General features: G+C 53.6%; 2 protein-coding genes across 2 annotated transcripts in view; both read right to left on the minus strand.

Moving 5' to 3' along the window:
* Positions 1-25,884, minus strand: part of LOC144257394 (obscurin-like) — a 247,939-nt gene that overhangs the window by 174,971 nt on the left and 47,084 nt on the right. The gene's annotated exons all lie outside the window — the stretch shown is intronic.
* On the minus strand, positions 7,906-8,865 carry LOC144256415 (olfactory receptor 2B11-like). The gene has a single exon (XM_077801480.1). It carries the CDS (start codon positions 8,863-8,865, stop codon positions 7,906-7,908), a length of 960 nt encoding a protein of 319 aa, XP_077657606.1.

Here is a 25,884-nt window from a genome sequence, read left to right on the forward strand (position 1 = left end):
GCAGCCAGTTAGGGGACCACAGCCCAGGAGGACATCAGCCAGGGGAGCTTCTGAAGCTGCACCCAAGCTTGACGGCCACTGTGTCCATCAGCAGAAGGGTGGGAGGCTGAGGGCTGTGCACAGTGGCAAGCTCATTGCCCAGCAAGAGGACGATCCTTTCTCCTGGGGCAATGGACAAGCCTGGGACCACCATTTTAAGTGGTGTAAGCCAGGCAGAGAAAGACAAATGTGATTTTTTTAAGGAATTATCCTTGTGCCATGACACTGTGGGCAACCACTGGGTCAAGTTGGGCCACCAGCTTTGAGGACTAGCAGAAGGAAGGTTCTTGAAAAACGGGAAGGGCCAGCGCTCTCTGGATCCCTGCTGCCGTGGTGCTTGCCTTTTATCCCTCCCAGGAGATCCTGCTGTGGAGCAGCACGGATCCCTTCCTCACGCCAGGCTGTGCTCAGTCTGCCCTGCATCCCGTTAGAGGGCACCGGGACCCTGTGCGCACCTACTCGTGGCACCCAGTCCACCTCTGATGTGGCCTCTCTCCGTTTCCTGTCCCACCAACCTCCCCTTGCTGTTGGCTCTGAGCACACACAGGGGGCATAGGTCCAGCCGGGGTCCTCCTTCCCCCCCTGTGTACCAGGGGAGGCTGCTCCCATCATGCCCAACACAGCCCCTCTCTTCAGAGGATCTGGGATCCTGTGGTGATGACTCTAGAATTTAAACAAGAGAGAGAATTTGTTGTTCCACTGAGCCTCCTGAGGGTTAGTGTCTGGCTCCTCTGGGGTATGAGCCATGTGCAAGCAGATAATTAGTTCAAAGGCCAAGTTTGCAGGAAGGTGCCTCCAGGGGGAGTCATGTCTTATTCATTATCTTGAGAACAGTCTTCCCCCAGGGTGCATGGCTGAAAGTGAAGGAAGTCTCTTCACACAGCAAAGCTCTCACCCCAGGGGCTGAGCATTCTGTGGCCACCTCTGTCCCTGTGTGGCTCCCTACCAGAGCAGGCAGAGGGAGCTGTGTCCAGCACAGGGAGCCACTCCAAGTCCCCAGAGGCTCCCACCCTAGTACTTCCTGGGCCCGGCATGGCTTCTGCATGAGATGAGCTGGGCGTGTCCAGGGTAAGGTGACTGAGGACAGGTGTCTTTGTTCATGACTGGCGAAGCAGCTCGTAGCTCCAGGGAGAACCCAGCATCTCTGCCTGTCACCATGGGCATTCTAGTCCAAGGGCAATAATGGCCTCTGGTGAAGCCACAGACTCCAGGGCAGCCATGGACTCTGGAGCAGTCTCAGCCTCTGGGACAGCCATGGACTCTGGAGCAGCCACAGCCTCTGGTGAAGCCACACCTTCAGGGCAGCCGTGTCCTCTGGGGCAGCCCTGGCCTATAGGCCAGCCACAGCCTTTGGGGCAGCTGGGCCTCTGGTGAAGCAGGCTGCGCCGGGCCTTAGCTGGAGCTGTGCTTCCCTCACACTGGCCACCACACTCACTCCTGGGCTCCCAGTGTGGCTGTCACCCATTAGAGTCCCTGGGAACCCAGACACCGCCTGGCTTGGTCTGTGAACGCCTTGTTGATTGTGAGGGCTGTTCTCGCCAAGGGGGCTCCTGTTGAACCAGTGCAAGCCCAGCACGGTGAGCACTGTCATAGTGTCACCACTGGGCCTCAGTGCACATGGAGGAACGTCCCTGATCTCCCGGCTTGAAAGGTGACATGGGTTTGACTCATGAGAGGCCTTTCTGCCCCCACCACTCAGCATGGGGCTGGGTCAGGTTCAGCTATGTAGAGTTGGCAGAGATCCCTGCAGGTGTCACCACACAGGCAACAGTGAGTCCCTCCCAGTGTCCCCACACATAGACCAGCCAACCTTACAGGTGTCCCCACACAGGGTCTGGCCAACCCCTCCAGATCCCCACATGGAAAGTTACGCTACATACAATCCACATAAGTGTGAGTGAGGAGCAGCCAGTCCATGTGCTTTACAGAATTCCACCCAAGCCTCTGTCCCCATGAGGAGTGCTAGTCATTCTTCCACTCAGCCAGCTGTCTCGCCATCTCTGTCCATCTTGTGTCATCTGTCAGCTATCTGATATGTATGTCATCTGTCTTCTCTCTATCCAGCTCCGTCATCTATCATGTGTCCCCCTCCCCTGTCCATCATGTGTTGTCTGCTTATCTAACCCTCCATCCATCCTGTAGCTACCCTCCAGCTCCTGTGTCTACATCATCTGTCATCCATCTATCCAGATCCATCATCTTGTATGGGTCATCCGTGGCCTGTCTATCATCTGTCATCTGTGATCCATCCATCCACCCATCCATGCACCCTGTGTCTATCCTCTAGCTCTGATCTCTGTATCACCTGCCATTGTCTATCATCCCTGTCTCTCCTCTGTCTTCCATCCATCTCTGGTCTGTCTCCCACCCTCTGGGAGGGTGCAAGCTGGAGAGAGTGTTGTGCTGGGCACTGCAGATGGGGTCTTTGCTCCACTGAGCTTGCATTCTGGTTGGATGGGACTCGCAGCTGTTGAGGGAACCATAGGTATAGAAGGCAGTTTCCATTGTGCTAGGAGCCTTGCCCCAGGGTGACAGCACAGAGGGGCACTGGGGATCACAGTGAGAGTGCGCAGGGCAAGACTCATGGAGCAGGTGACATCTGGGCTGAAGCCGAAACTCGAGGAACAGCCAGAGAGAAAGGCAGGGCCCAAAGATGGAGGCAGCACCAGCTTGCTGTAGGCTTTCCATTTAACTTCATTTTGGAATCTCTTGGACATTGCAGTCAGGTTTTAAGAGCAATAATTCAAGTCCAGTATAGCTTCTGCCCCATTCACATACTTTTCTCTTTCTATTATTTTTGGTGCCTGGAATGAAAGCTATAGCCTGCTATATGCTTGGCAAGTGTTCCACCACTCAGTTACACTCCAGCCCTCTTTACACTGTTTTGTTGTGTTTTACATTGAGTTTTGTGAAAGGGTCTGCCTAGTTGTTGAGGTTGTCCTAATACTTGTAATCCTCCAGCCTCAGCCTCCCCAGTTCCCAGGAGACAGTGCAGAGCAGGGGACCTGAGCCCTGGGCTTGGCTGGCACAGGACAGGAAGGAGTGAGAGCAGGGGACCTGGGCCCTGGGCTTGGCTGGCACAGACAGGAGGGAGTGCAGAGTAGGGGACCTGGGCCCTGGTCTTGGCTGGCACAGGACAGGAAGGAAGTGCAGAGTAGGGGACCTGGTCCCCTGGGCTTGGCTGGCACAGGACAGGAGGGAGTGAGAGCAGGGGACCTGGGCCCTGGGCTTGCCTGGCACAGGACAGGAGGGAGTGAGAGCAGGGGACCTTGGCCCTGGGCTTGGCTGTCACAGGACAGTAGGGAGTGCAGAGCAGGGGACCTGAGCCCTGGGCTTTTGGGCATAGGACATCAGAGGAGGGTGGGGGCGAGAGGAATGGTGGACACCAGAGGAGGGAGGGAGGAGGAGGAAGGGAGGGTGAAGGGGGATCCTGCAGACTGGAGGAGGAGGGAAGAAGGCAGGAGGAGGGAGCCTAGGAAGACTGGGTATGGTGGTCACAAGAGCAGGGAGGGTAGAGCAGCGAGGGGAGATCCCAGAGGAGGGAGGGAGGAGGTAGGATGGGAGGTACTCAGGGCCACTAAGTGACTCAGCATGGACTTCCCTCAGGAAAGTACAACTCATGAAGTAGGATACACAAAAAAAGAGAAGTCGCCATTGAACAGAATCACCACAGTGCAGCTGTCCCCTTCTGGGGTGTTCAGAGGTGCTGAACTCAGCGTCCCACAGCCAGACCTATGGCAGGGCCTCCTCAGGGGGCAGCAGGACCTCAGCACTGCCCCTGGGAGCTCTTCCAGGATGGCTGCCACCTCTGAGTCCTGGCTTGCTCTGACCTGTGGCCTGTGGTTGTGGCTTCCTCTGTTTCTGGCTGCTGTGGACACATGGCCTTTCTTTGGCTTTGGACCTTGTTCTTCACAATCTTCAAGTTCTCCTCCCTCTTCCTCACAAGCCTGGACCTTCCTCATCTTTTCAATTCATGCCAATGACCCCCATCTGAGAAGCCGTCTTTGGTTACCTTAAGTGAAGTGGGCTTTCACAACGACTACCACATTTTAAAATTTCAAATTAAGCTAAAGTTGTCAAATAAAAATTGAACACATCTATGGCACACATGGTGAGTTTTTAAAATATGTATACATGGTGGAATCAAGCTCATCTGACATACTTAGTTGGGTTAGCATCAGAGCCCTTGGGTAACAACACAGTGTTGTTACCTGGAGTCGCTACCTGTACCACAGGGCTCTTGAGAGCCTGTCCAAGACCGTGTAGCCTCTGACCAACATCTCTCCAGGCCCACAGTCTCTATTTTCTGCTTGTGTAAGTTTGATTTCCAGTTATTTACTTATGTAGTAAAGATCAGAAGTTTATTTCCCATGGCTCTGGACTCCGGGAGGCCCATGATACAGGGCCAGCAGGCTGCCTGCCATCGGTGTGGGCCTGCTCCTTGCTCTTTCCTCCTGTGGTGGAAGGAGGAAGGGGTGAGCCAGCGCTGGGCTGTTGTAGGTTCTGCAGGTGACATCACCTGTCTGTTCCACTCACTTCACCTGCTGGGGATTCATCCTTGATTATGGCAGCATGGACTCCCTTCCAAAGTCTGGATAGTATTCTCCTGGGTGCACACTTCTCAATCCATCAGGTGTCGGAGGACATTTACGGTGACCCCACAGATTCACCCTGGGCGCCTCCCTATCTGGCAGCCTTAGAACTACTGAGTTTCTGATGACTCAGGCCCTAAAGACAGCGTAACTACCTGGAAACTACCAGCTTTCTACAACCTGGTCTGGAAGGTGGAGATCATCTTCCATTGAATTCTGTCTGCCTAGCATGTCATGAAGACCAGTGCTGGTTTATCGGGTGGAAAATTAGTCTCTACCTTCTAGAGTTTGAGACAAGTTCCTTCTTTCTTCCTTCCTTCCTTCCTTCCTTCCTTCCTTCCTTCCTTCCTTCCTTCCTTCCTTTCCTTTCCTTCCTTTCTTCCTTTCTTCCTTTTTTTTTGTACCAGATATTGAACCCAGAGGTACTTAACCATGGAGCTACTCCCCCAGCAACCCTCTATGTTTTATCTTGAGACAGACTTCACTAAGTGTCTCAGGACCTCACTAAGTAGGGTGATTTTGAACTCAAAATGTTCCTGCTTCAGCCTCTCCAGCTGCTGGTATTATAGGCATGAGCCACTTTGCCAGGCTTGGAGTACTTTTTAAATTAGCACATCTGTTTTGAGAAGTGCAGTTCTTAGTACTCTCAGAATTTTCCCAGAACAAGGTCACCTCCTCAGAGTGCTGTGTCAGGGGCTGCCTCCTGTCGAATTGTGACTTGCACCCATGCATTTACTAAAATTCTCCTCTGTGCCAGTCTGGATGCTCCAAAAGTAGTTTTTTTAAATTATCTGTTAATTATCCAGTGACTCTGTGGCAGTCCATTGGAAAAAATTCTTTGTGGTCCTGATACCTGCAATAGTTATCATCTTTTCCTCATATTTTAACATCAAGTCCTACAGCTTCATGGACTTATATTTTATTTTTGCCTTTAGTGTCAGAAAGCTCATCATGATTTTTCCTTCTTTCTTAAGTTTTAGACGTTCATTGTTATTTTCTGGGTTTGGCTATGTTAACATTTGACAAAAACAAGACAGGAGGAAAAAAACCAAATTGTCAATGAACCTACAACATGAAAAAGGAAACTGTCAACTTGGAATTCTGTCCTGGAGTCTCCCTTCTCCGCAGGAGGGATCAGGCAGACATCCCATTTTTGCCTGCTCTTGCTAGCTGCTGGCACATCTTGACAGTGTAGCCCTCCTGCGGGGTTAGGAGGGCCCAGCCAGGTGGTGAGCATAGTGCACTGGGCTGCTCGCCTGGACCCCAGGCCTTCTAGGAAAGCTAGCTATACTTCTACCTTGAACTTATTTTTTTAAAAAAAGAATACCTCTCTTTTTAGTTAAGATTTTGATTTATTTCCACATGGTTTCACAAGCTTCAGGAATATACTTTTGCACACATTTTACCACATTTAAAACTTAAGCCTGTGTAAATGGTGGTTTTCAACTTTAAATTTCTGTTGCACATTTCTCACGTAGAGAAAGCTCTCTCGCCTCCGTTCACTGACAGTGGTGGCTGCTTGTTTCTCTGCCTACTACTATCATCTACTAGGCACAGGCTGTCCCTTAGGTCAGGGTATTAAGCACCCCACACATATTCCAGCGCCCTGCAGAAGGCTGCAGGAACCAGGCGCTGAGTTCCTTGTATGCGCAGAAAGGTCTGCAGGAGCCACACTGCAGGGCCGTAGGTGCGCATGCGTGCTTGTGGGCGCGAGGGGATGGCGGGGGAGTGGGCGCTGCCTTGGCTAGAGTCCCTTCCTGTGCAGGTGCGTGATCCTTCGCTTCCTCAGGTCACATTTCAGGAAAATACTACATTTCGTTCAGGAGTTTTTCATCTGCGTTGATCAAGGTCATTAGTTTGTGGACTTTTCTCCTTGACATGTTCTCCTCAGGTTTTGGTTAGGCTCAGTCTGGGTGTGTCCCCCTGTGCCAATCAGCTCCTCCCTGTTGTCACCCAAACACCCCGCAAGACCAGCCTGGAGGCAGAGGAGATTGTGTGGGCTCAGGGTCTCAGAGGGCCAGTCAAGGTCTGTGGCCCCTTGCTCTGAGGTGAGGGAGCATCATGGGGGAAGAGTGTGGTGCAGGGAAGCTGCCCAGCCAGGGCGACCAGCAAGCAGAGAGAGGGAGAGCCAGGACAGCCAGGGAGACCCAGCAACGCACCACCCAAGGCCAGGACCACCACCCCAGCAGCACATCACCCCATGACCACACCCCCAGCAAACACCCCCTCCCAATCCTTCCAAAGGGTCAGCCCTTTCAATGGTTTTACCCACTGATTAGGTTGCGACTCTCATAATCTAATCATTTCACCTGGAAACCTTCTTGCCCTAAGAGAGGAGGTTTTGGGGGACACAATACATCCTAACCATAACACCCCTTCTTTATATCGTAGAATAATTTGAAGAGCATTGGCATGAGTTCTTTTTTAAGGATCTGGTAGAATTCAACTGGCAATCCTGGGCTTCTCTTTGTTGCAAGGATTTTTATTACTGATTCAATCACATTGCTATTGGTTGGTTTAGGTTTTCTATGTCCTCTTGGTTCAATTTGGGTAGCTTACTTTGAAATTTTGATTAAAGTTTTATTGTTCTAACCATCATTGGTATGTAGAATTTGAATTCTCAGCTGGAATACATCCTTTTGTAAGGTATGGCGTATTTTCTCTGTCCATGGAACATGATGTGGAGTCTTACATGTCCCTGGTGGATTTGGTGTCACTAGTTTCCAGTCAATGGTGGTAAAACTTTGTAAAGAAGGAAATTTGAGCTATGGAAAAAAATTATCTATGTTCACAGGAAGAAAGCACTCCTCTTCATTCTTATAATATTATGAAAAATCTATGTGAAATTCATGATCAAATCTAGGAAGACCCTGCATTTATTATAAGCAAATAAGATAGTTTCACACTGTATTATGTATGCTTAGGAGTAATGGGAAAGGAAGGAAGCTCAAAAGGGGACAAACAGAAGAGAAATAGAAATGGAGAAAGAGGAAAAGGGGCAAGGATTGGGAAGTTCGAAATTAAATCATACAACAAATATTTATTTCACACCAGCTCACCGAAACCTTTCTCAAAAGCCCCTGGTTTCTTGGAGTTACCCACTTGTGAGTGACTTCATCACAGGGAGGTGTGTCCTCTTGCGGTGGGGATGTTGAGGCTGTGGATCTCACAGTACCTACCCACTGTGCATTTTCAGTCCCTTGTGGGAAGGCACTCTGCACGTGACTACTGCCTCCTGCTATCCAGGCGATGGACATGGCCATGACATGGATCTTCATCTTCTGCAGGGCTTCCAGGCCCTGGCCAGGAGTCTCCTGAGAGCTCCCTTCACGTCCTTATTCCTCAGGGTGTAGATGAAGGGATTGAGGGTGGGTGTGATTATGGAGTAGAAGAGGGAGATGAACTTGCCCTGCTCTTGGGAGTAGCTGGAGGGGGGCTGTAGATACATGTAGATGGCAGGCAGGTAGAAGAGGGAGACCACCATCAGGTGGGAGGAACAGGTCCCAAAGGCCTTGTGCCGTCCCTTGGAGGACTGGATCCTGAGCACAGCCTGGGCAATGAAGCCATAGGAGAGGAGGATGAGAGCCAGGGGGACCAGCACAAAGAAGGCCACCAGAATGGCCAGTGTGGTGTCATTCACTGCGGTATCCGCCGCACAGGACAGCTTGATTATAGCTGGCACCTCGCAGATGAAGTTGTTCAGCACCTGCTGCCCACAGAAGGGCAGCTGGACTGTCAGGACCACTTGAACGAGAGAGTTGCCAAAGCCACTGAGCCAGGCCACTGCCACAAGCTGCTGGCAGAGAGGGCGGTGCATGATAATGGCATACCGCAGGGGCTCACAGATGGCCACGTAACGGTCCAGGGCCATGGCAGCCAGGACAATGCACTCAGTGCACCCCAGCCAGTGGAACATGGCATACTGCATGGTGCAGCCACCGTAGCTGATGGTCTTCCTGGAGCTGCCCATGTTGGCCAGCATCTGGGGGACCGTGGTGGTCGTGAAGCACAGGTCCAGGAAGGACAGGTGGCTGAGGAAGATGTACATGGGGCTCTGCAGCTGGGCATCTAGCCGAGACACCAGGATGATGGAAATGTTTCCCAGCATGGCCAGAATGTAGGATACCAGGAGGACCACGAAGAGAGGAAGTTCTAGCCATGGTCTGTCAGAGACGCCCAGAAGGATGAAGTCCTTTGGAGGATCCCACAGGAAGCTCTGGTTGTCACTTCTCATGGTGAGGCATCTTGTGGCACCTGTGATGAGTCAAGAGAGTGGGAATGAATGAGTCCTGTCAGAAGGCAATCATCTTTGTATACCTGTCTGACCTTTCTGACCACTGCAGACACTGGGACTGGGGGAGTCAGACAACTGCACCTGTGTCTTCACTTCCCCTCCTTCTCTGTGACCTTACCCACGCCCCCGCGTGTTTCCAACGTCAGTGTCTGCATCTGCTAAGATGGGGAGTAGAGCTTCAGGTGGCCAAGGGACTGGGGTGAGTGGACGCACACATGACAGGTTTATTTGAGTTGGACTGCTTCATTTATTTGCAGTTACACTCAGGGGAATTGTCCACTCTCAGGCTTTATCACTTTGTCTTTGGAGGTGGTGGTGGGAGAGAGGAGGAAGGTGATAAAGCAAGACGGGCTTCATAAGCAGCTGGGGGCTCTGGGGGCTCAACTCTGGCTACAGGAGGTGCCCATGCCTCTCTGGGGCACAGCACTCTCCCCTCCCACAGATCACTGGCTTTGGCAGTGCCAGACTGCATGGATACTTGGAGTGGAGCAGCTGAGACCTGTCACTTCAGCTCCAGGTCTGTTATGACCCATGAGAGGCCCCCAAGCACAGAGTGTTGAGCACAGGAACCTGTGAAGACCATCTCTGGAGGTGTTCAGTGCAAGATCAGCCTGCCTCCAAGTTCACAGTCCACCTGTGACTTCTTTGCCAGTCTACTGTCCTCTCTCAGGAAGGAAGCAGTGAGGCTTCTGGATGACCTTGCTGTTTGGGGGCACCTGGGCTGCCCTGTGCTATGCATGGGCTTTCCCACTCAGGGCCTCTGGTGTCCAACTCCTATCCTCTCCCAAGCACTGTGCCTTCCAGTTCATGATGGGCTTTCTATTGCTCCATGCTGAGAGTGGAAAGAAGTCAAACCCTCTATGTAGGTAATTTAGGGAGGATTAATTTTCAGTTATGGAAAAGAAAGCTAGCGTATGTCATTTCTATGACGGCAGAGTGGCTTTTCTGAAGTCACCATGGACAGGGTAAAAACTTGGGGGAGTAAAGGGGTACAGCTCAGGGTTAGCACAAGGGCTTAGTCTGTGTGAGCCCCCGGTTCCATCCGGCATGCTCACAGGAACAATCAAGACACTGGGAAAGAAAACGACCTCTGTGTTGGGTTCAATTCTCTATGTAAAGTCTCTTGTAAAAACGGTACAATAAAGAAAATCTGAGAAGTCTCGACTGGCTGCATTTCTACCTTTCCCTCGGTCTTCTGTCCATAGGTAGAGCTTCCCCTTCTCAGTGTTGCCCTCCTTGCCCAGTCCCTGCTTTGCCCTCCAGGGTCTGGCCTCCTGCTGTGGCTGCTGTGTTTGGTGCCTGCTGTGTCTTTGCACCAGGCCACTGTAGGGCCAGTGCCTGGCCAGTCCAGGGCAGGTGCTTCCCCAGGACTGATCTCCTTCCAAGAGGCCTTGTTCTCTGTTTCTCACTTGGAGCTCCAAGGTGCGTCTTTCCTTCCATCCTTGGAAACTGTGCTAGAGCGAATCAGAATGGCTTCCCCTGCACTCCACATTTCCTCCTCAGCCTGCTCCAGTGCTGCAATTTCTGGCTCAGAGAGAGAAGCTGTGCCTCAAATGGGCCTCTGTGTTCCCGGTGGGTGTGGGCCTACTGGGTCCTCCCTGGTTGGGCAGCTCTGGCCAGAGGCAGCCCCTTTCTTGGCATGTGGCCTGGCCTGTTGGGGGCAACCAAACCGGGAAGGGATTTTCATGTGTTTATTATCATTGATGAGTGGTACATGATGAGGGTACCACTCTCCCATCATGGAAATGTCATACGCTAGCTTTCCTTTCCTTAACTGAAAATTAATCCTCCCTAATGACCTACATAGAGGGTTTGGCTTCTTTCCACTCTCAGCATGGAGCAATAGCAAGCCCATCATGAACTTGAAGGCACAGTGCTTGGGAGAGGATATGAGTTGGACACCAGAGGCCCTGAGTGGGAAAGCCCATGCATAGTGACAGGGGTGACATTCAGCACCCTTTTCCCACACTCTCCACTTCCTTCCCACCCTTAGTAATGGGTGTTCTGTTCAGGCCCACTCTTCAGCCTCAGGGAGAGGACATTGTCAGTCTTCTGTGACTGACTGGTTTCACCTAACAGCACCCTCCAGTTCCACCCATTTTACTATGAACAAGAATTTGATGTTTTTTTCTTGTTTTTAAGTCTTTAAAATTTGTTCTAATTAGTCATTCCTGACAGTAGCATGCATTTGACACATTGTACACAAATGGAGCACAACTTCTCACTGCTCTGGCTGTACATGTTTGAACAGGATTTCATTCTTTGTGGCTGAAGGACACCCTCTTGCGTTTCCTTCATTCCTCGCTGATGGGCACCTGGGCTCCTGGCTGTAGGGAGTTGTGCACAGTGAACAGTACAGACGTGCGGATACCCCCTGCATAAGAGCCTTTGCCTTTGGGCACACACCCAGGGCTGTGCTGGACCAAGGTAGATCTCTTTCAGTTCTTTGAGGGACCTGGCTGTTCCCCACTGTGGCCACACAAATTTATGCCCCACCTACAGGGTGGAAGGTGGTTCTTCTCTAATTCCTCCCCAGCAGAAACTTCTTCCCTTTATGATCATAGCCATTCTAAATGGCTGAGATGATGTACCTTGTGCTTTTGGTTGGCATGACTTTAACAAAGGAGGTTCAGCGTAGCCCCCACCCCTTCCTGGGGTGTGCACACACTCACAGCACACACACCCTACCTGGGCACACTTGTGCACACACAGAGAGACACCACTACCTGGGCGTGCACACACACACACACACAACCTACCTGGGCACACGTGTGTACACACAAAGGCACCCCTTCCTGGGCACACAAACACACACTATACCTGGGCAGGTGTGTACACACACAGACACACACCTACCTGGACACACACACACATACATACATACACACACGCCCCCTACCTGGGCAGGTGTGTGCACACACACAGACACACCCCTTCCTGGGCATGCACGCGTGCTCACACACACACTCTACCTGGGCACACATGTGCACACACACAGAGACACCTTACCTGGGTGTGCACACACACACATCCTACGTGGGCACATGTGTACACACACAAAGAGACACCCTGACCTGGGTGCACACACACATACACACACATATATACAAACACACACCATATCTGGGCACGTGTGTGTACACACACAGAGATATCCTACCTAGGCACACACACACACACACACACACACATACACACACACCTTATCTGAGCTGACAGACACATGCATATCCTAACTGGGCATGTGCGCACACACACAAACACACACACACACACTCACATCTCTCCTGGGTGCACACAGAGAGACACAAGCTGGATGGGCACATGCATTCATACCACACCTGGGTGCACAGACACAAGGCCTAGGTGCCTGCACTCACATGTTCCCTATTTGGGCACACGTGCACACCACCCCCACAGTTTCTCAACCTCACAGCATGACACTGTCCAGCCCTGGCCCTTTGTGTCCTGCATGGAATGCCTGGCTATCTGTCTTTTTTGACTTGGAGCTCTGCAGGAGGAGCCTCTGACCCCATTGGCCTTCTCTGTCTTCTCTCTGAACAAACACAGATCCCGCCAAGGTACAGCCTCTCTTGCTGCTCTAAAGGCCGTCTCCCAGCCTGACTCAGTCCTGCTAGGGCGAGTCCTCCCCGACCCGTGTCTCCAGCTCTCATTTCCGTGTCCTCCACATGCCTTCCTGACACCGTGGAATGGGTCATCCCACTTCCAACCTGGCTCCCAGCTCCAGCCAGTTTCCTGTTAGTGTGTGGCTCCTGTCAACCTCCCCCAGAGGTGTCGGGTGGCTTGCAGTGGTGTGCCAGTCCCCACTGCTGTTATGCAGTCCTCTGTGCAGACCCGTCAGCACTGCTGTGGTGAGCCCTGGTCCTGTGGGACGGGGACATCACAGGAGGCTCCTGCTACCCTCACTGAGTCAGGGACCAGCCCAGCTCCCTCACTGTGCCCCTGGGCCGCTTGGGTTTGCCGTGAGATCCAACCTATAGCTGGTTCTCTGGGGATGCCCTGGCTTCCTTGCTCTGTCCCCCTTCCTTGTGAGGGCACTGGTGGAGCAGGATGAAGCTGTGGGGAGGGCTCAGGTCCCCATGTGCTTTGGTGGCCTCCCCCGATCCAAGTGGTGTCCACAGAGCTGAATCAGCTGCCTGGTACATGACCATACTTCACTGTCTTCCTGCCCTCTGGCCCGGGACCTAGTGGCATCCAGCAGAGACCAGTGTCCATGCTGTCACCCTGCCAGCCTGTAGTGCATTGTGCAGGGCAGTGTGTCTGAGCTGAGGGCCAGCCATGTACCCTGGGTTCCCTGGCATCTATAGAGGACAAGGTCGAGGATGCAGGCTCTATTGCAGCCCAAGGGGTCTCAGTGTGGGGGGGTGCAGGACCATGGTCACTGGAAATGCCCTACACATTCAGGACAATCCAGCCTATGCCCTGAGGAGGTCCTGGACCTTGCTCTCACCTGACCTGGCCCTCGGTCCAAGTGGAGAGGGGATTCAGCCTCAGCAGCACCTGTTCCCCCTCAGCAGGCTTGCTGGAAGGCGTGGGGCCTTCTGCAATCTCCTAGGCAGCAGGCGGGTGTGGGCTCAAGGTGGCCCAGCCTTGCTCCCAGGTTACTCCTGAGGATGTGGCATCCAGGGGCAAAGTGCAGGTCCCTGCTGCATGAGCGTGCCTCAGTCACGTTTATCTTGCCATCTCCGCCCTTGAGGGAGGCTGGGTTCCTTGTCCCCAGCCAGCCAGTGGTGCCACTTCTCCCCTGGCACGAGGCTGTCCCTGAGGTCTGTTGATTGGTGTCAAGGACTGGCTGCCAGTCAAGGCCCTGTGTTGGGCTGGGTTCTTGGAAGAGCAGCTGGTGGTGAGCAGTGGGTTTTGACTCTTCAGGGTTGGGAGGGAGACTGCGCGAAGTCAGAGTGCAGCCAGCAGCGGTGGCCCTGTGGAGCCTGAGACCCTAGTGGCCAAAGCAGAGTTAACCACTCTCTGTGTGTCTTTGGGCAGGTTACCCCCCTTCTCTGTGTCTCACTGTGTCATCTGCAGATATGAGAAGTACTGGGACGGCCCTCCAGAATCTGTTACAAGGGTGAGACGCAAGGGTATTGGCCAAGCTCTTAGAACAGTGACTGCCACAGGTACATGTGGAGATTTCTCTTCTGATCACTGTACACAGTCCCAGCTACCCGTTTCACTGGTTACAAGGGGAGAAAAGGTTCAAGTTCAATAGGGCATGAAATTAAAACATTCTAGCTCAACACAGTGAAGGGAAGGGCTTTAGGAAGGCTTATTCCATTTTAGGATAAATTTTATTATGTGTATTTGAGTCACAACGCGATGCTGTATTTTGTGTTTGTGGTACAATGGTTGGCACTGCAGAACAAGCTGCATGTCCATTGTCTCAGCCACTCGCTGTCCCGTGGTAAGAGCGCTGAAGTCACTGCCACCCGCCCTGCGCATAGCCCCGTGGAGAGCCCTGGCCCTGGTGTGGCTCCTCCTGGGCACCTGCACCCGTGCCCTTTCCCCTGTCCCTCCTCACTTCCTCAGGGCCTGGCCTGGTGGCTGCTGCCTGGCTCTCCTTTTCTTCAGGTCCCATGAGTGATATCCCTCAGTGCTTTTCTTCCTGTCTGGCTGATTGCTCAGCACAGGCCCTACAAGCCACCCAGGCTGTTCGAACAACAGAATGGCGTCCCTCTTGAGGGCCGAGGGTCCCCTGTGTGTCCTTGTGTTGGCCTTACCGCCAGGTCCACATCTGCGCACCCGTGGAGGATGCCTGGGCTCTTCCCTGGCTGGCTGTGTGGAGGGTCTGCGGGGAGCCAGGCGGAGGGTATCCTTGGGTGTTCCTGTCAGTGTGCACTGTAAGGACGACTGCTCACCACACTCGGAGCGCTGCTCTTTTTGGGAGCCCTGATGGCCCTGCCCTGAGGGAGCACAGCTCTCCTCTACCTGTCCCGTGTGCTTCAACTCTTCTCGTGTGGATGGCAGGTCCTGCTGGGTGTGAGCAGGAGTGTCTTCAGGTGTTTCAACAGACTGATAAAATCATGTGAATTTATTATGTACAGCTCATGTTTTGAAGTACATGTACCTTGTGGGGTGACCAAATCCAGCTCATCGGCAAGTGTGTCCTCACATGCTCATCATTTTGGGTGAGGACTCTGCATGCTTTTTGCTGTTTCAGTGACACTAGGCACCCCATAGTCTTCTGGCCCTGAGCTGCACCCCGGGCCCCTGGAGTCCCATCTCTGGTGATGGCTTTGGTGTGGCCCTGTTGGGGTACAGTGTTCTGGTTCTATCTGGAGAGGATCCCTGCCTGCTATTGCCTCTTCAGCCTCTTGTCTTCCCGTCTGGCTTTGGGGGACATTCTAGACACTCGGGGCACAGTGGCCAGGAGATGTGCCCATGTCCCTCCTTCTTCCAGATGACATTTTCGCAATGTTCAGGGTCAAGGCCGGACAGCTTCAGTCCTGTCCTACTCATTCTGAGATGCCCAAGGGCTGTGTGAGGAGTGTCTGTGGAGGCTGCAGGGCCTCATTCAGCTTTGCTGTGGAAGGTGGGCTTCAGCCTCCACCTGCTGCTGTGCTGAGACGTTCCTGCCTGGGAGCCCAGGGACCTACATGGTGACAGCTGCAGAGCTGTCCCTACTAGGGTTGAAGGTGCATGAAGTCTGGCTAAATATGCTGAAGGGAGAGCTCGTTGAGCATCTGGGGAAGCCCTGGGAAGTAAGCGTGAGGACAGGGCTGCTGTGAGATGTCCCTCAGGAACCATCTGATGCCAAGGTGGCCTGCAGTGACCCTCAGTTTGACATGTGTATGTGCCATGTGTCTATCAGAGATCAGGTCATCTACACAGTCTACACAGATACCTGCCCGTGACACCGGAAAGTGCAGCCTTGCAGTCTACACCCTTGGTCCCCGAGTGCCCATCGCTGCACACAATCCCTCGGTTCAGAGCTGATCTGGTGCACATATGTATCTCCCACCTCACCTTGCAGCCCCAAACCCACACCTGAAAGCCAGCATTTCACAGAAGACTGTTGGAAGCCTTGCTCTAGAATTTTCTGTTCCTAATACTAAACCAACTCTGCACAAAGACACCATCCTGCTCAGGCCTGTGGCAAGAGGAGGGTGCTGCCAGAAGAGAGGCTGTGTCTAGTGGGGGACAAGATCTACTCTCAAAGGACATTATGGTGGAGACTAAAGAGGCAGAAGGAAACTCCTTGCTTCGAGGTTGTTAGAAGGGATCAAAAGTGGGCGTCTACCAAAAGAGGGGTCCCCACCGCCCCCCTGCACAGGCCATATCTGCAGCACACCTGCAGGGCACCATGAGCACCGGCCTTTCAGTCAGATCTGTGCCCCAGGGGTCGTGGGCATGCAGGATTCATATTAATCCACGTGCAAGGGGCTGGCTGGCTCTGATCTTTAAAATTGCCAGTAAAACAGACAAAGTAGGCAGAGGCAGGTGATGATCCTATGCAGGCAAGAATTATAAAGAAGTGCTGGATATTCCTCACACATTCATTGAGGAACACAAAGTGACTTTTTTCATGGTGAGGTTGAAAGGATGATGTCCCCTAAGTGACCAAAGATTGATGGTGAGGGCATTAATGAAGCCAAGGTTTGGTAAAGTGTGGGATGAAGAAGTCTGTTAGGAAAGGAAGCTCATGAGATGCTGAGAGACAGGAGAGGTTTCCTGCCTACAGGTACCACCAGTTAATCCATTCAAGTAGATCAACCTACTAGTGAAGTTACACCTCCCATAAGATAATCATTTCACCTGTGAATATTCTTGCATTTTTTTTCACATTTAAGCTTTTGGAGGGATACCTCACATCAAAACTATAGCAGTGAATAATGTGTACTGCTCATTTTTTAAAAATGTGTCATGAATACTGAATAATATGTGGACTTTTGAAAGCCATGCATCTTTAATATGTTAAGTAAAATAAGCCAGGAACAGAAAGACAAGTACCACAGATCTCACTCGTGTGGAATCTGAACAGGAGATGTGAGTGGAATGTGGTTTGTGATCAGAGGATGAGCAGAGTTGGAGGGACGGAGCAATGGATGGGGAAAGGTGGATCATCACTGGTAGGCAGGAGCAGGGAGCTCTTTGGTGCTGTTATACAGTTGGTGGCTGTGGATGGTAGCATCGTGTGTTATGATGATGTGGGATGTATATTTCAAAGAAAGGACTTTGAAAGTTTTCACCATAAATGGTTCATGTTTGAGGTGTCAGCAAACTTTTTTGGAAGGCACCTGGGCAAGGGGAGTGGTTGTGGGAAAGGGTTCCAAGGTGGCACTTTCCACTCCATAGGGGTGTAGATGATGCTGGTCCTTCTGGCTATGGACAGACTCGTTGGTGAAGCGCCAAGGTGGGCACAATGGTGCTTAGAGATTTTTGAGTATAAAGAGTCCTTTCGTCACTGGGTGGTTGATGAGGGGGAAGGGAACCCTTCCTCTGTGTTCACAGAGACTCACCTGGTCAGTTCCTTGGTGTGTTTGAGCCATTGTTCCAGGAGACAGGCAGAGACCACCACTCCTTAGGACCTGAGCCAGCCCTGGGATGCAACCCCCTCCAGACTGCCATCACATCCTTGTTCTCAGGGTGTAGAGCAGGGGGTTGGGCAGTGGGGGACCACACAGTAGAAAAGGGACATAAACTTGGCCTGAGTGCTGTTGGCAGGTGGCTGTAGGTATATGAGGATGCCTGGCCCAAAGTGTATGAGGACGACGAGCAGGAGGGCGCTGTAGGTGTCCAGTGCCTTGTGCTGCCCTGGGCCCTAGCAATGCAGGTGCAGAAGATAAGCACAAGCAGTGGAGCCACTATGCCGAAAGGGACGGCTCCCAAGGTCAGGGTCAGGTCGTTTGCCCTGGTGTCATACAGGCCAGCTTGATCAGGGCCGGCACCTCACAGAAGAAGTGGTCTAGGGTGTGGTGCCCACAGAAGGGAAGCTGGAGGCTGAGTGTGGCTTGGAGCACAGAGTTGGCAGATTGAGTGGGTAGTGGAGGGGCTGGCAGATTGCCATGTACAGGTCAAAGTCCATCACTGTCAGCAGGGCACTTTCTTGCAGCTTGTCCAATGCAAGAGGTAGGACTGCATGATGTAGCCCCAGGAGGTTATCGTCTTCTTGTCCCCCATAGGTGGGCTAGCATCTGTGGCACGATGGTGCAGGTGACACAGATATCCAGCCCAGAGAGCTTGTCCAGGAGGAGGTACGTGGGGATCTGGAGTCTGGGCTCCAGCAGGGAGAGAGAGATGGTGGGGCTGTTGCCTATGAGCTTCAGGATGCAGGAGACCAACATCTCTGTGCAGAGGGGGCACTCCAGCTTGGTACCTGAGAAGCCCAGCAGGATGGTGCTTCTGGGGAGCTCACGCTTTCTCCTCCCATGGCTCTGGCTCTCCACTGGCTGCAGACAAGAGAGGTGAGATGTGCAGGGCGTTTTCATTTCAGTGTCTCCATGGCAACACTCTGAGGCCTTCACCATGGTGGTGGATGGTCCCGTTAGTTTTTGGAGAAGCCCTCCCTGTGTGGGTCTGCTCTGTCAATCTCTGCCTTTGCTGGTGACACTGCAGGAGGGAGACCTGCTGTATCTAAGGCAGACTTCACGTGGAGGTCCATGCTGAACCCCATGGCCTCAACTGTGCACTTGTTATTCCTACTCTTTTTTCTATGACTAAGTTTCTCTCTCAGTCCATTCCAAAGCCTTGCTGCTGTCCAGAGGGGAAGGGGCTTCAGCACTTGGCATTCACATCTCTTCCAGGAAAGGCTCTCGGGGGACAGTGCCTGCTGTGTCGTTCCCTAGCAGTCAGGGAGGGCCCTGGCTCAGGAGGAGGGCTGATGACCAGCTACCCTGCAGCTGCCTGGTGCTATGTCCTTCACTGGGAGGAGACAGCTGCAGCTCATTGACAGCAAGCCTCTCTCCCTTTCCTTTTTGCCCCACTGTTTCATTATGTTAAATATAGATAAAGTTTGCTGCCTTACCTGTTCCTAGTGTGTGCCCTGTGGTTTCAGGCACACCATCATGTGGTGCAACCCTCCCGACTCCCAGGGCAGCCCCCAGCTTCATTGCTTGCATGTGATTCTGACCACTCTGACTGCATCAGCTAACGTGATCATGCCATATTTTTAGTTTCACGATTAGCTCATTTTCCTTACACAATGCCCTGAAGTGCATACTGCAGTGCAGGTTGCGAGGTCCTACCTCTTCAGGCCACATAGTACATGTACGAATTTGCTGGTGTGTTACCTGCTGCTAACCCAGAGGTCGCCGGGAGGTTTTGCTGCTGTGAACAGACCTGCTCAATGTGTGGTGTGGGGTGTTCTCTGACCTGCTTCAGACTTTGGGGTGCAGTCAACAAGGACAATGTTGAACTGGGAGTCAGGGGACCTGAGGAATCTGGGGAAGAGGCTGTCTGGCAAGCTCCCATGTCGCTGCATTTCCACCGCAGTGGACGCGGGTACTGGGTCTGCACATCCTCCACAAGCTGGACCCAGGGTGGATTGGCTGCCTGACAGGTGTGGAGCTGAACCTCACCTGCGTCCCCTGTCCTTTCCTGGTTGTGACGTGTGCGTCTGGTCCTCACAGTATGGCCATTGCACCTTTTCTTTGGAGAATGTGTATTTGAAGCCTTTGCTGGGTTTTGAGACAAGTTTTTGCCCAGCTGGCTGGTCATTAAGTTTCAGGGCACTGTTTATTCTATCATTTCAGGTTTGCTGTGGGTTTTATGTGTGTGTGTTATTAAGTTGACATAGTTTCTATTCCTACTTTTGTGATTTTTTTCATTAAAAGAAAGTTGAATTTTGTCAAATGCATCAAATTAGAAAACCTCATATAATTTCTTCTGCTTCCTCTTCTCTTCAAACACCAACTTGGCTGGCCTTCGTGCACTGGAGCACGCTGTGTCCTGGTGGCCAGCCTGCCTGACCTCAGTGTCCATGCTGTGGGCCTGCTGCGCTTGGCTTCTAGCAGTGGCTGAGGTGCTGTGTCAGTGGTGCTGCAGGGCCTGATTTGGTGTCTGTGCTGTCTTCACCTGGTATTCATGTCTAGGTACAGCTACGTTGTGGGAGGAGAAGAATGTCATCTCTTCAGAGCCTCTGAGAAGACTGTGTCCTTTCCTCACTAGCCGCTGGGCAGTGGTCAGTAGTAAGCCTCCACGTCCAGAAGTTACTGTGCCCGGAGGTGTGGCTGGTGGTGTGTGGGGTCTCCCTAGTTACAGCAAGCTCACTTTCTACTTCGCTATTGTCTGGTTCCTGGGGCCTTGTGACCTGGGGGCCCCTGTAGGACCAGCGTCCTTGACGCCTCTTCCTTCTCTCTGCACTCTGAGCCTCCTGCCCCTGCAGGACCAGTGTCCTTGATGTCCCTTCCTTCTCTCTGCACTCTGAGCCTCCTGCCCCTGCAGGACCAGTGTCCTTGATGTCCCTTCCTTCTCTCTGCACTCTGAGCCTCCTGCCCCTGCAGGACCAGTGTCCTTGATGTCCCTTCCTTCTCTCTGCACTCTGAGCCTCCTGCCCCTGCAGGACCAGTGTCCTTGATGTCCCTTCCTTCTCTCTGCACTCTGAGCCTCCTGCCCCTGCAGGACCAGTGTCCTTGATGTCCCTTCCTTCTCTCTGCACTCTGAGCCTCCTGCCCCTGCAGGACCAGTGTCCTTGATGTCCCTTCCTTCTCTCTGCACTCTGAGCCTCCTGCTCCTCCAACTGCTCTGCTGCACTCATGAGGAGAGGCTTCCAGGCGCTGTCCTAAGGCTCCCCTGCATGGACCAGTCACTTCCCTCTGTCTGCTCTCGTTTCCTGCCTGGGCTTGGTTCTCTGTGTATGACCCGTGTGCCTCTGGTGACATCCTGTGCTCGTCCTCTGTGGGCTGTCACCTCCTGGGGCTGCTTGGCACTGCCCTCTGTGCAGGGCCTGGGGCTATGTGTTCTTCAGCTGTCTCCATGCCCTCCTCCTGCCTGGTTCGAGGACTCTCTTGGGGGTGGGGGGCCAGACCTGTCGCTCCTGTCTTCTCTCCAGACTTTCCTCTGCCTTCTCTCCCCTGGGGGATGCCGTAGTCTGGCTGGGCACAAAATAACCGGGAGGTCACGAGCCACTTGTAGGTTCAACCAGGAACTACTTTATTGCCCGAACCCCATGGAAACTCTCCAGAACTCTCCGGAAATCCCGCGAGAATCAACGGGAACTCAACGGGAACTCTGTGAGAACTCAAAAGTAGTGGGCACCCGAGGCAGCAGGAGCCGCCCCACTGCCGGACAGCAGAGGTCCACATACACAACTGAATACACAGCTTACCCCAATCCAGCATCATCCAGTTACAGCAATCAGTCACCATCCCAATAATTATACACACCTTAACTTAATCACCATCATCCCAATGGCTCACTGGCGGCACCTCCCAACCACTCCTTCTGGCAAAATACTAGGCGCCATCCCGACTTGGCTGTGGCTCTCAACAGGGGGACACTCCCCTGCACATGCTCAGAGCTGCCCTCAGAGCTGTCCCCAGTCCCTCTGGTGAGCTCTTCCCTTGGGACTGTCCTTTCCCTCTCAGGACTGGCTGTGGATCTGCTCACATACCTCTGTGCCATTTTGCACGTGTGCCCTGATCTCAGTCCTCTGCCCTCTGTTCAGAAGTGCAGGTTCTAGATCAGCATGTCCTCACCAAGGTGCAGCCGCTAGGAGTGGGCACCGTGCATCAAGAAAGTTAGGAAGCGCATCACCAGCTGGAGGGGCCAAGGTCACATGTGGTGTTAGAAGAAGAGGAAACAGAATCTTGGGGCTGTGTGCTCACTCCCTGGTGACACAGGCTGGAGAATCAGTGGACAGCAGTCCATCAGCCGTGTGCAGGCATCCAGAGAGTGCTGGTCGCAGCAGGTGGGTATGAGTTCTAATCTGCCCACAACAGGGGCAGTAGGTTTTGGGCTGGCTGGGGTGGTGCTGTGCATGGTGGGACCTCTGTGTGGCTGAGGAGCGCAGTGCTGATGCCCAGAGTCCACATCTGGATCCAGTGGGGCCAGCCTGACACAGGGACCCTAGGGTGTGGGACAGGGAGCCCCAGCCTGGGGCTCTGCTTTCCTGCCCTGGAAAGCAGATGGCATGCCTCCCTCAGGGTGTGCAGACTCAGTGTGCTGCGGGTGGCCTGGCAGGAGGAGGCCTGCTGAAGTGACTTCTTTACTCTCCACACAACTTTCCTTTAATACATAATGACCCCACAGCAATCCAGGGAAACCACAGCAGCACAGAGCACCCAGTGTGGGCAGGGCAAGGTCAGTGCCTGGTCCCAGTTCTCGTGCTCCCCTGCCGCACGGAAGCCCTGGCCGTTCAGCTGGGCAGGTACACCTCCGCTCCTGACAGGAATTCTCCCTTACAGTATCCAAACCAAGCTAAACCAAACTTTAGCATGGTCAAATTTGGGTAAATAAATCCTATATTTCTGTTAGTTTCTGGTTGACGGACACATTCGTTGGTACTGCTCAGGTGTTGCGTGGGGCTCTGAGGAGCAGGGAGCGGGTGGAGTGGGGAAGTCTGGCTGATGGAGATGCGAGTTCCACCTGCTGACCTCTTCCTGGTGCGGAGGGTGCTTAGTGTCCACTCCTCTGTCATGACTAAACAGCCCAGTGCAGATCTCTCAGCCTTCCCTCTGCCACGGCTGTCATCCATGACTCCTGTCCACTGTCTTCCAGTGTCCCCCCATGGCTGGCAGCACTGTGGCCGCCATCCTGCCCTCTCCTCCAAGGTCAGCTCTTTTACATTCTGTATGTGAGGATCAGCACATGTCTCTTCCCTCTCTGTCCGAGTGCCTATTACAAAAGCAACCCTTAAGGTGGCCAGAGTGTGGAGGACAGGTGCCCTCTGCTCAGTGGTGGGCAGGGAAGTTAGCACAGGTGTTATGGAGAGCGGCATGGAGTTTCCTCCCAAACTTAAGACACAGTGGCTGTGTGATCAGCAGTCAGTTAGGGGACCACAGCCCAGGAGGACATCAGCCAGGGGAGCTTCTGAAGCTGCACCCAAGCTTGACGGCCACTGTGTCCATCAGCAGGAGGTTGGGAGGCTGAGGGCTGTGCACAGTGGCAAGCTCCTTTCCCAGCAAGAGGCCAATCCTTCCTCCAGCGGCAATGGACAAGCCCAGGACCATCATTTTAAGTGAGATAAGCCAGGCAGAAAAAGACAAATGTGATTTTATAAGGAATTTTCCTTGGGCCATGACACTGTGGGCAACCACTGGGTCAAGTTGGCCACCAGCTTTGGTGACCAGCAGAAGGAAGGTTCTTGAAAAACAGGAAGGGCCAACCCTCTCTGGACCCCTGCTGCCATGGTGTTGGCCTTTTATCCCTCCCAGGAGATCCTGCTGTGGAGCAGCGTGGGTCCCTTCCTCACGCCAGGCTGTGCTCAGTCTGCCCTGCATCTCTTTAGAGGGCACCGGGACCCTGTGGGCACCCACTCGTGGCACCCAACCCACCTCTGATGTGGCCTCTCTCTCTGTTTCCTGTGACACCAACCTCCTTTTGCTGTTGGCTCTGAGCACACACAGGGGCCATAGTTCCAGCCGGGTCCTCTTTCCCTCTCTGTGCACCAAGGGAGGCTGCTCCCATCACACCCAACACAGCCCCTCTCCTGGTCAGACTGCCCAGTCCTGCCCTTTGTTGCCCAAAAGCTCTGCGTGTCCTTCTGTCACAGAGCCGTCCTGCCTCCCACCACTGCTGGAGTAGATGCTGGGCAAGCTTCCCGGAAGCTGTCCTAATGTTCATCATCACTATAAAATGTCGCATGTTGCTGTGCTGCTCTGTGATGACTGACACACCTAGGCCACGTGTAGGCAGCAGGCCAGGTGGGTAGCATGTCTGTCCCCTGTCTGGAAGTTTCTCCTGCCTTCCTGCACGTTGGAGCCCTTCTCACTAGAGCACCTTCTCTCCTCCACAGTGGCAGTGGGAGTCCCTCAGCTCTTGCCCAGGTGGCCTCCTGTAGGGGGTTGCCGGCTCCTCCACAGCTCACTTGCAGGTGACATTTCTTCCACGTTTCATGCGCCTTCTTTGCCACCCGACATTCCACACTTGGTTGGAATCAGATTGAGCATCCTGCCTGCCTCCTGCTGTGTGACACTGGTCCACTGCTCTGGGCTTGCACGGGGTCCACGTGGGCTCTTTGCCCTTCTGTCCTGCTATCAGGAGTCTAGGCTACTGTCTTTTCCTCTGTCAGCAGCTTCCATAGATGCTTGCCTCCTTCAGTCCTGATTTTTTCTTGGGTCTGCAAGCTGCTGTGCTGAGAGGGAAGATTCGGCCTAGGATTGCTTTTCCGTCCCCTTGCCCGCCTAGGCTGCCCGTCCTGGGTGAGAGTCTTGCAGTGGTGTGGAGCCACCAGGAGAAAGGAGGGGGCCTGCTCTCATGCCCAGCCTGTCCCTGAGCCCCCTACCTGGAGGGGGAGAAGCAGGAGTTGAGCAGAGTGACAGCCCGCCCTAGACACAGAGCCCTTGCTCAGGAGATGTGTGACTCTTCAGAGGGTCTGGGATCCTGTGGTGGTGACTCTAGAATTTAGCCAAGAGAGAGCATTTTTTGTTCCACTGAGCCTCCTGAGTGTTAGTGTGTGGCTCCTCTGGCGTCTGAGCCACGGGCAAGCAGATAATTAGTTCAAGGGCCAAGTTTGCAGGAAGGTGCATCCAGGGGGAGTCATGTCTCACTCATTATTCTGAGAATAGTCCTCCCCCGGGGTGCATGGCTGAAAGTGAAGGAAGTCTCTTCACACAGCAAAGCTCTCACCCCAGGGGCTGAACAGTCTGAGGCCACCTCCTGTCCTTGTGTGGCTCCCTACCAGAGCAGCAGAGGGAGCTGTGTCCAGCATAGGGAGCCACTCCAAGTCCCCAGAGGCTCCCACCCTAGTACTTCCTGGGCCCGGCATGGCTTCTGGATGAGATGAGCTGGGCGTGTCCAGGGTAAGGTGACTGAGGACAGGTGTCATTATTCATGACTGGCGAAGCAGCTCGTGGCTCCAGTGAGAACCCAGCATCTCTGCCTGTCACCATGGGCATTCTAGTCCAAGGGCAGCCATTGCCTCTGGTGAAGCCACGGCCTCTGGGGCAGCCACGGCTTCTGGAGCAGACTCAGCCTCTGGAGCAGCCTCAGCCTCTGGGGAAGCCACAGCCTCCAGGGCATCTCTGGACTCTGGTGAAGCCACGGCCTTTGTTAAAGCCACAGACTCCAGGGCAGCCATGGACTCTGGAGCAGCCTCAGCCTCTGGGACAGCCATGGACTCTGGAGCAGCCACGGCCTCTGGTGAAGCCATAGCCTCCAGGGCAGCCGTGACCTCTGGGGCAGCCCTGGCCTATAGGCCAGCCACAGTCTCTGGGGCAGCTGGGCCTCTGGTGAAGCAGGCTGCGCCCCGGGCCTTAGCTGGAGCTGTGCTTCCCTCACACTGGCCACCACACTCACTCCTGGGCTCCCAGTGTGGCTGACACCCTTCAGAGTCCCTGGGAGAGCAGACACTGCCTGGCTTGGTCTGTGAACACCTTGTTGACAGTGAGGGCTGTACTTGTCATGGGGGCTCCTGGTGAACCAGTGCAAGCCCAGCACGGAGAGCACTGTCACAGTGTCACCACTGGGCCTCAGTGCACATGGAGGCACATTCCTGATCTCCCGACTTGCCCCATTTCCTGAAAGGTGACATGGGTTTGACTCATGAGACGCCTTTCTGCCCCACTACTCAGCATGGGGCTGGGTCAGGTTCAGCTATGTAGAGATCCCTGCAGGTGTCACCACACAGGCAACAGTGAGTCCCTCCCAGTGTCCCCACACATAGACCAGCCAACCTTACAGGTGTCCCCACACAGGGTCTGGCCAACCCCTCCAGATCCCCACATGGAAAGTTATGCTACATACAATCCACATAAGTGTGAGTGAGGAGCAGCCGGTCCATGTGCTTTACAGAATTCCACCCAAGCCTCTGTCCCCATGAGGAGTGCTAGTCATTCTTCCACTCAG

Source organism: Urocitellus parryii, chromosome 1 (genome assembly GCF_045843805.1).
Source record: "Urocitellus parryii isolate mUroPar1 chromosome 1, mUroPar1.hap1, whole genome shotgun sequence".
NCBI classification, from domain to species: domain Eukaryota; kingdom Metazoa; phylum Chordata; class Mammalia; order Rodentia; family Sciuridae; genus Urocitellus; species Urocitellus parryii.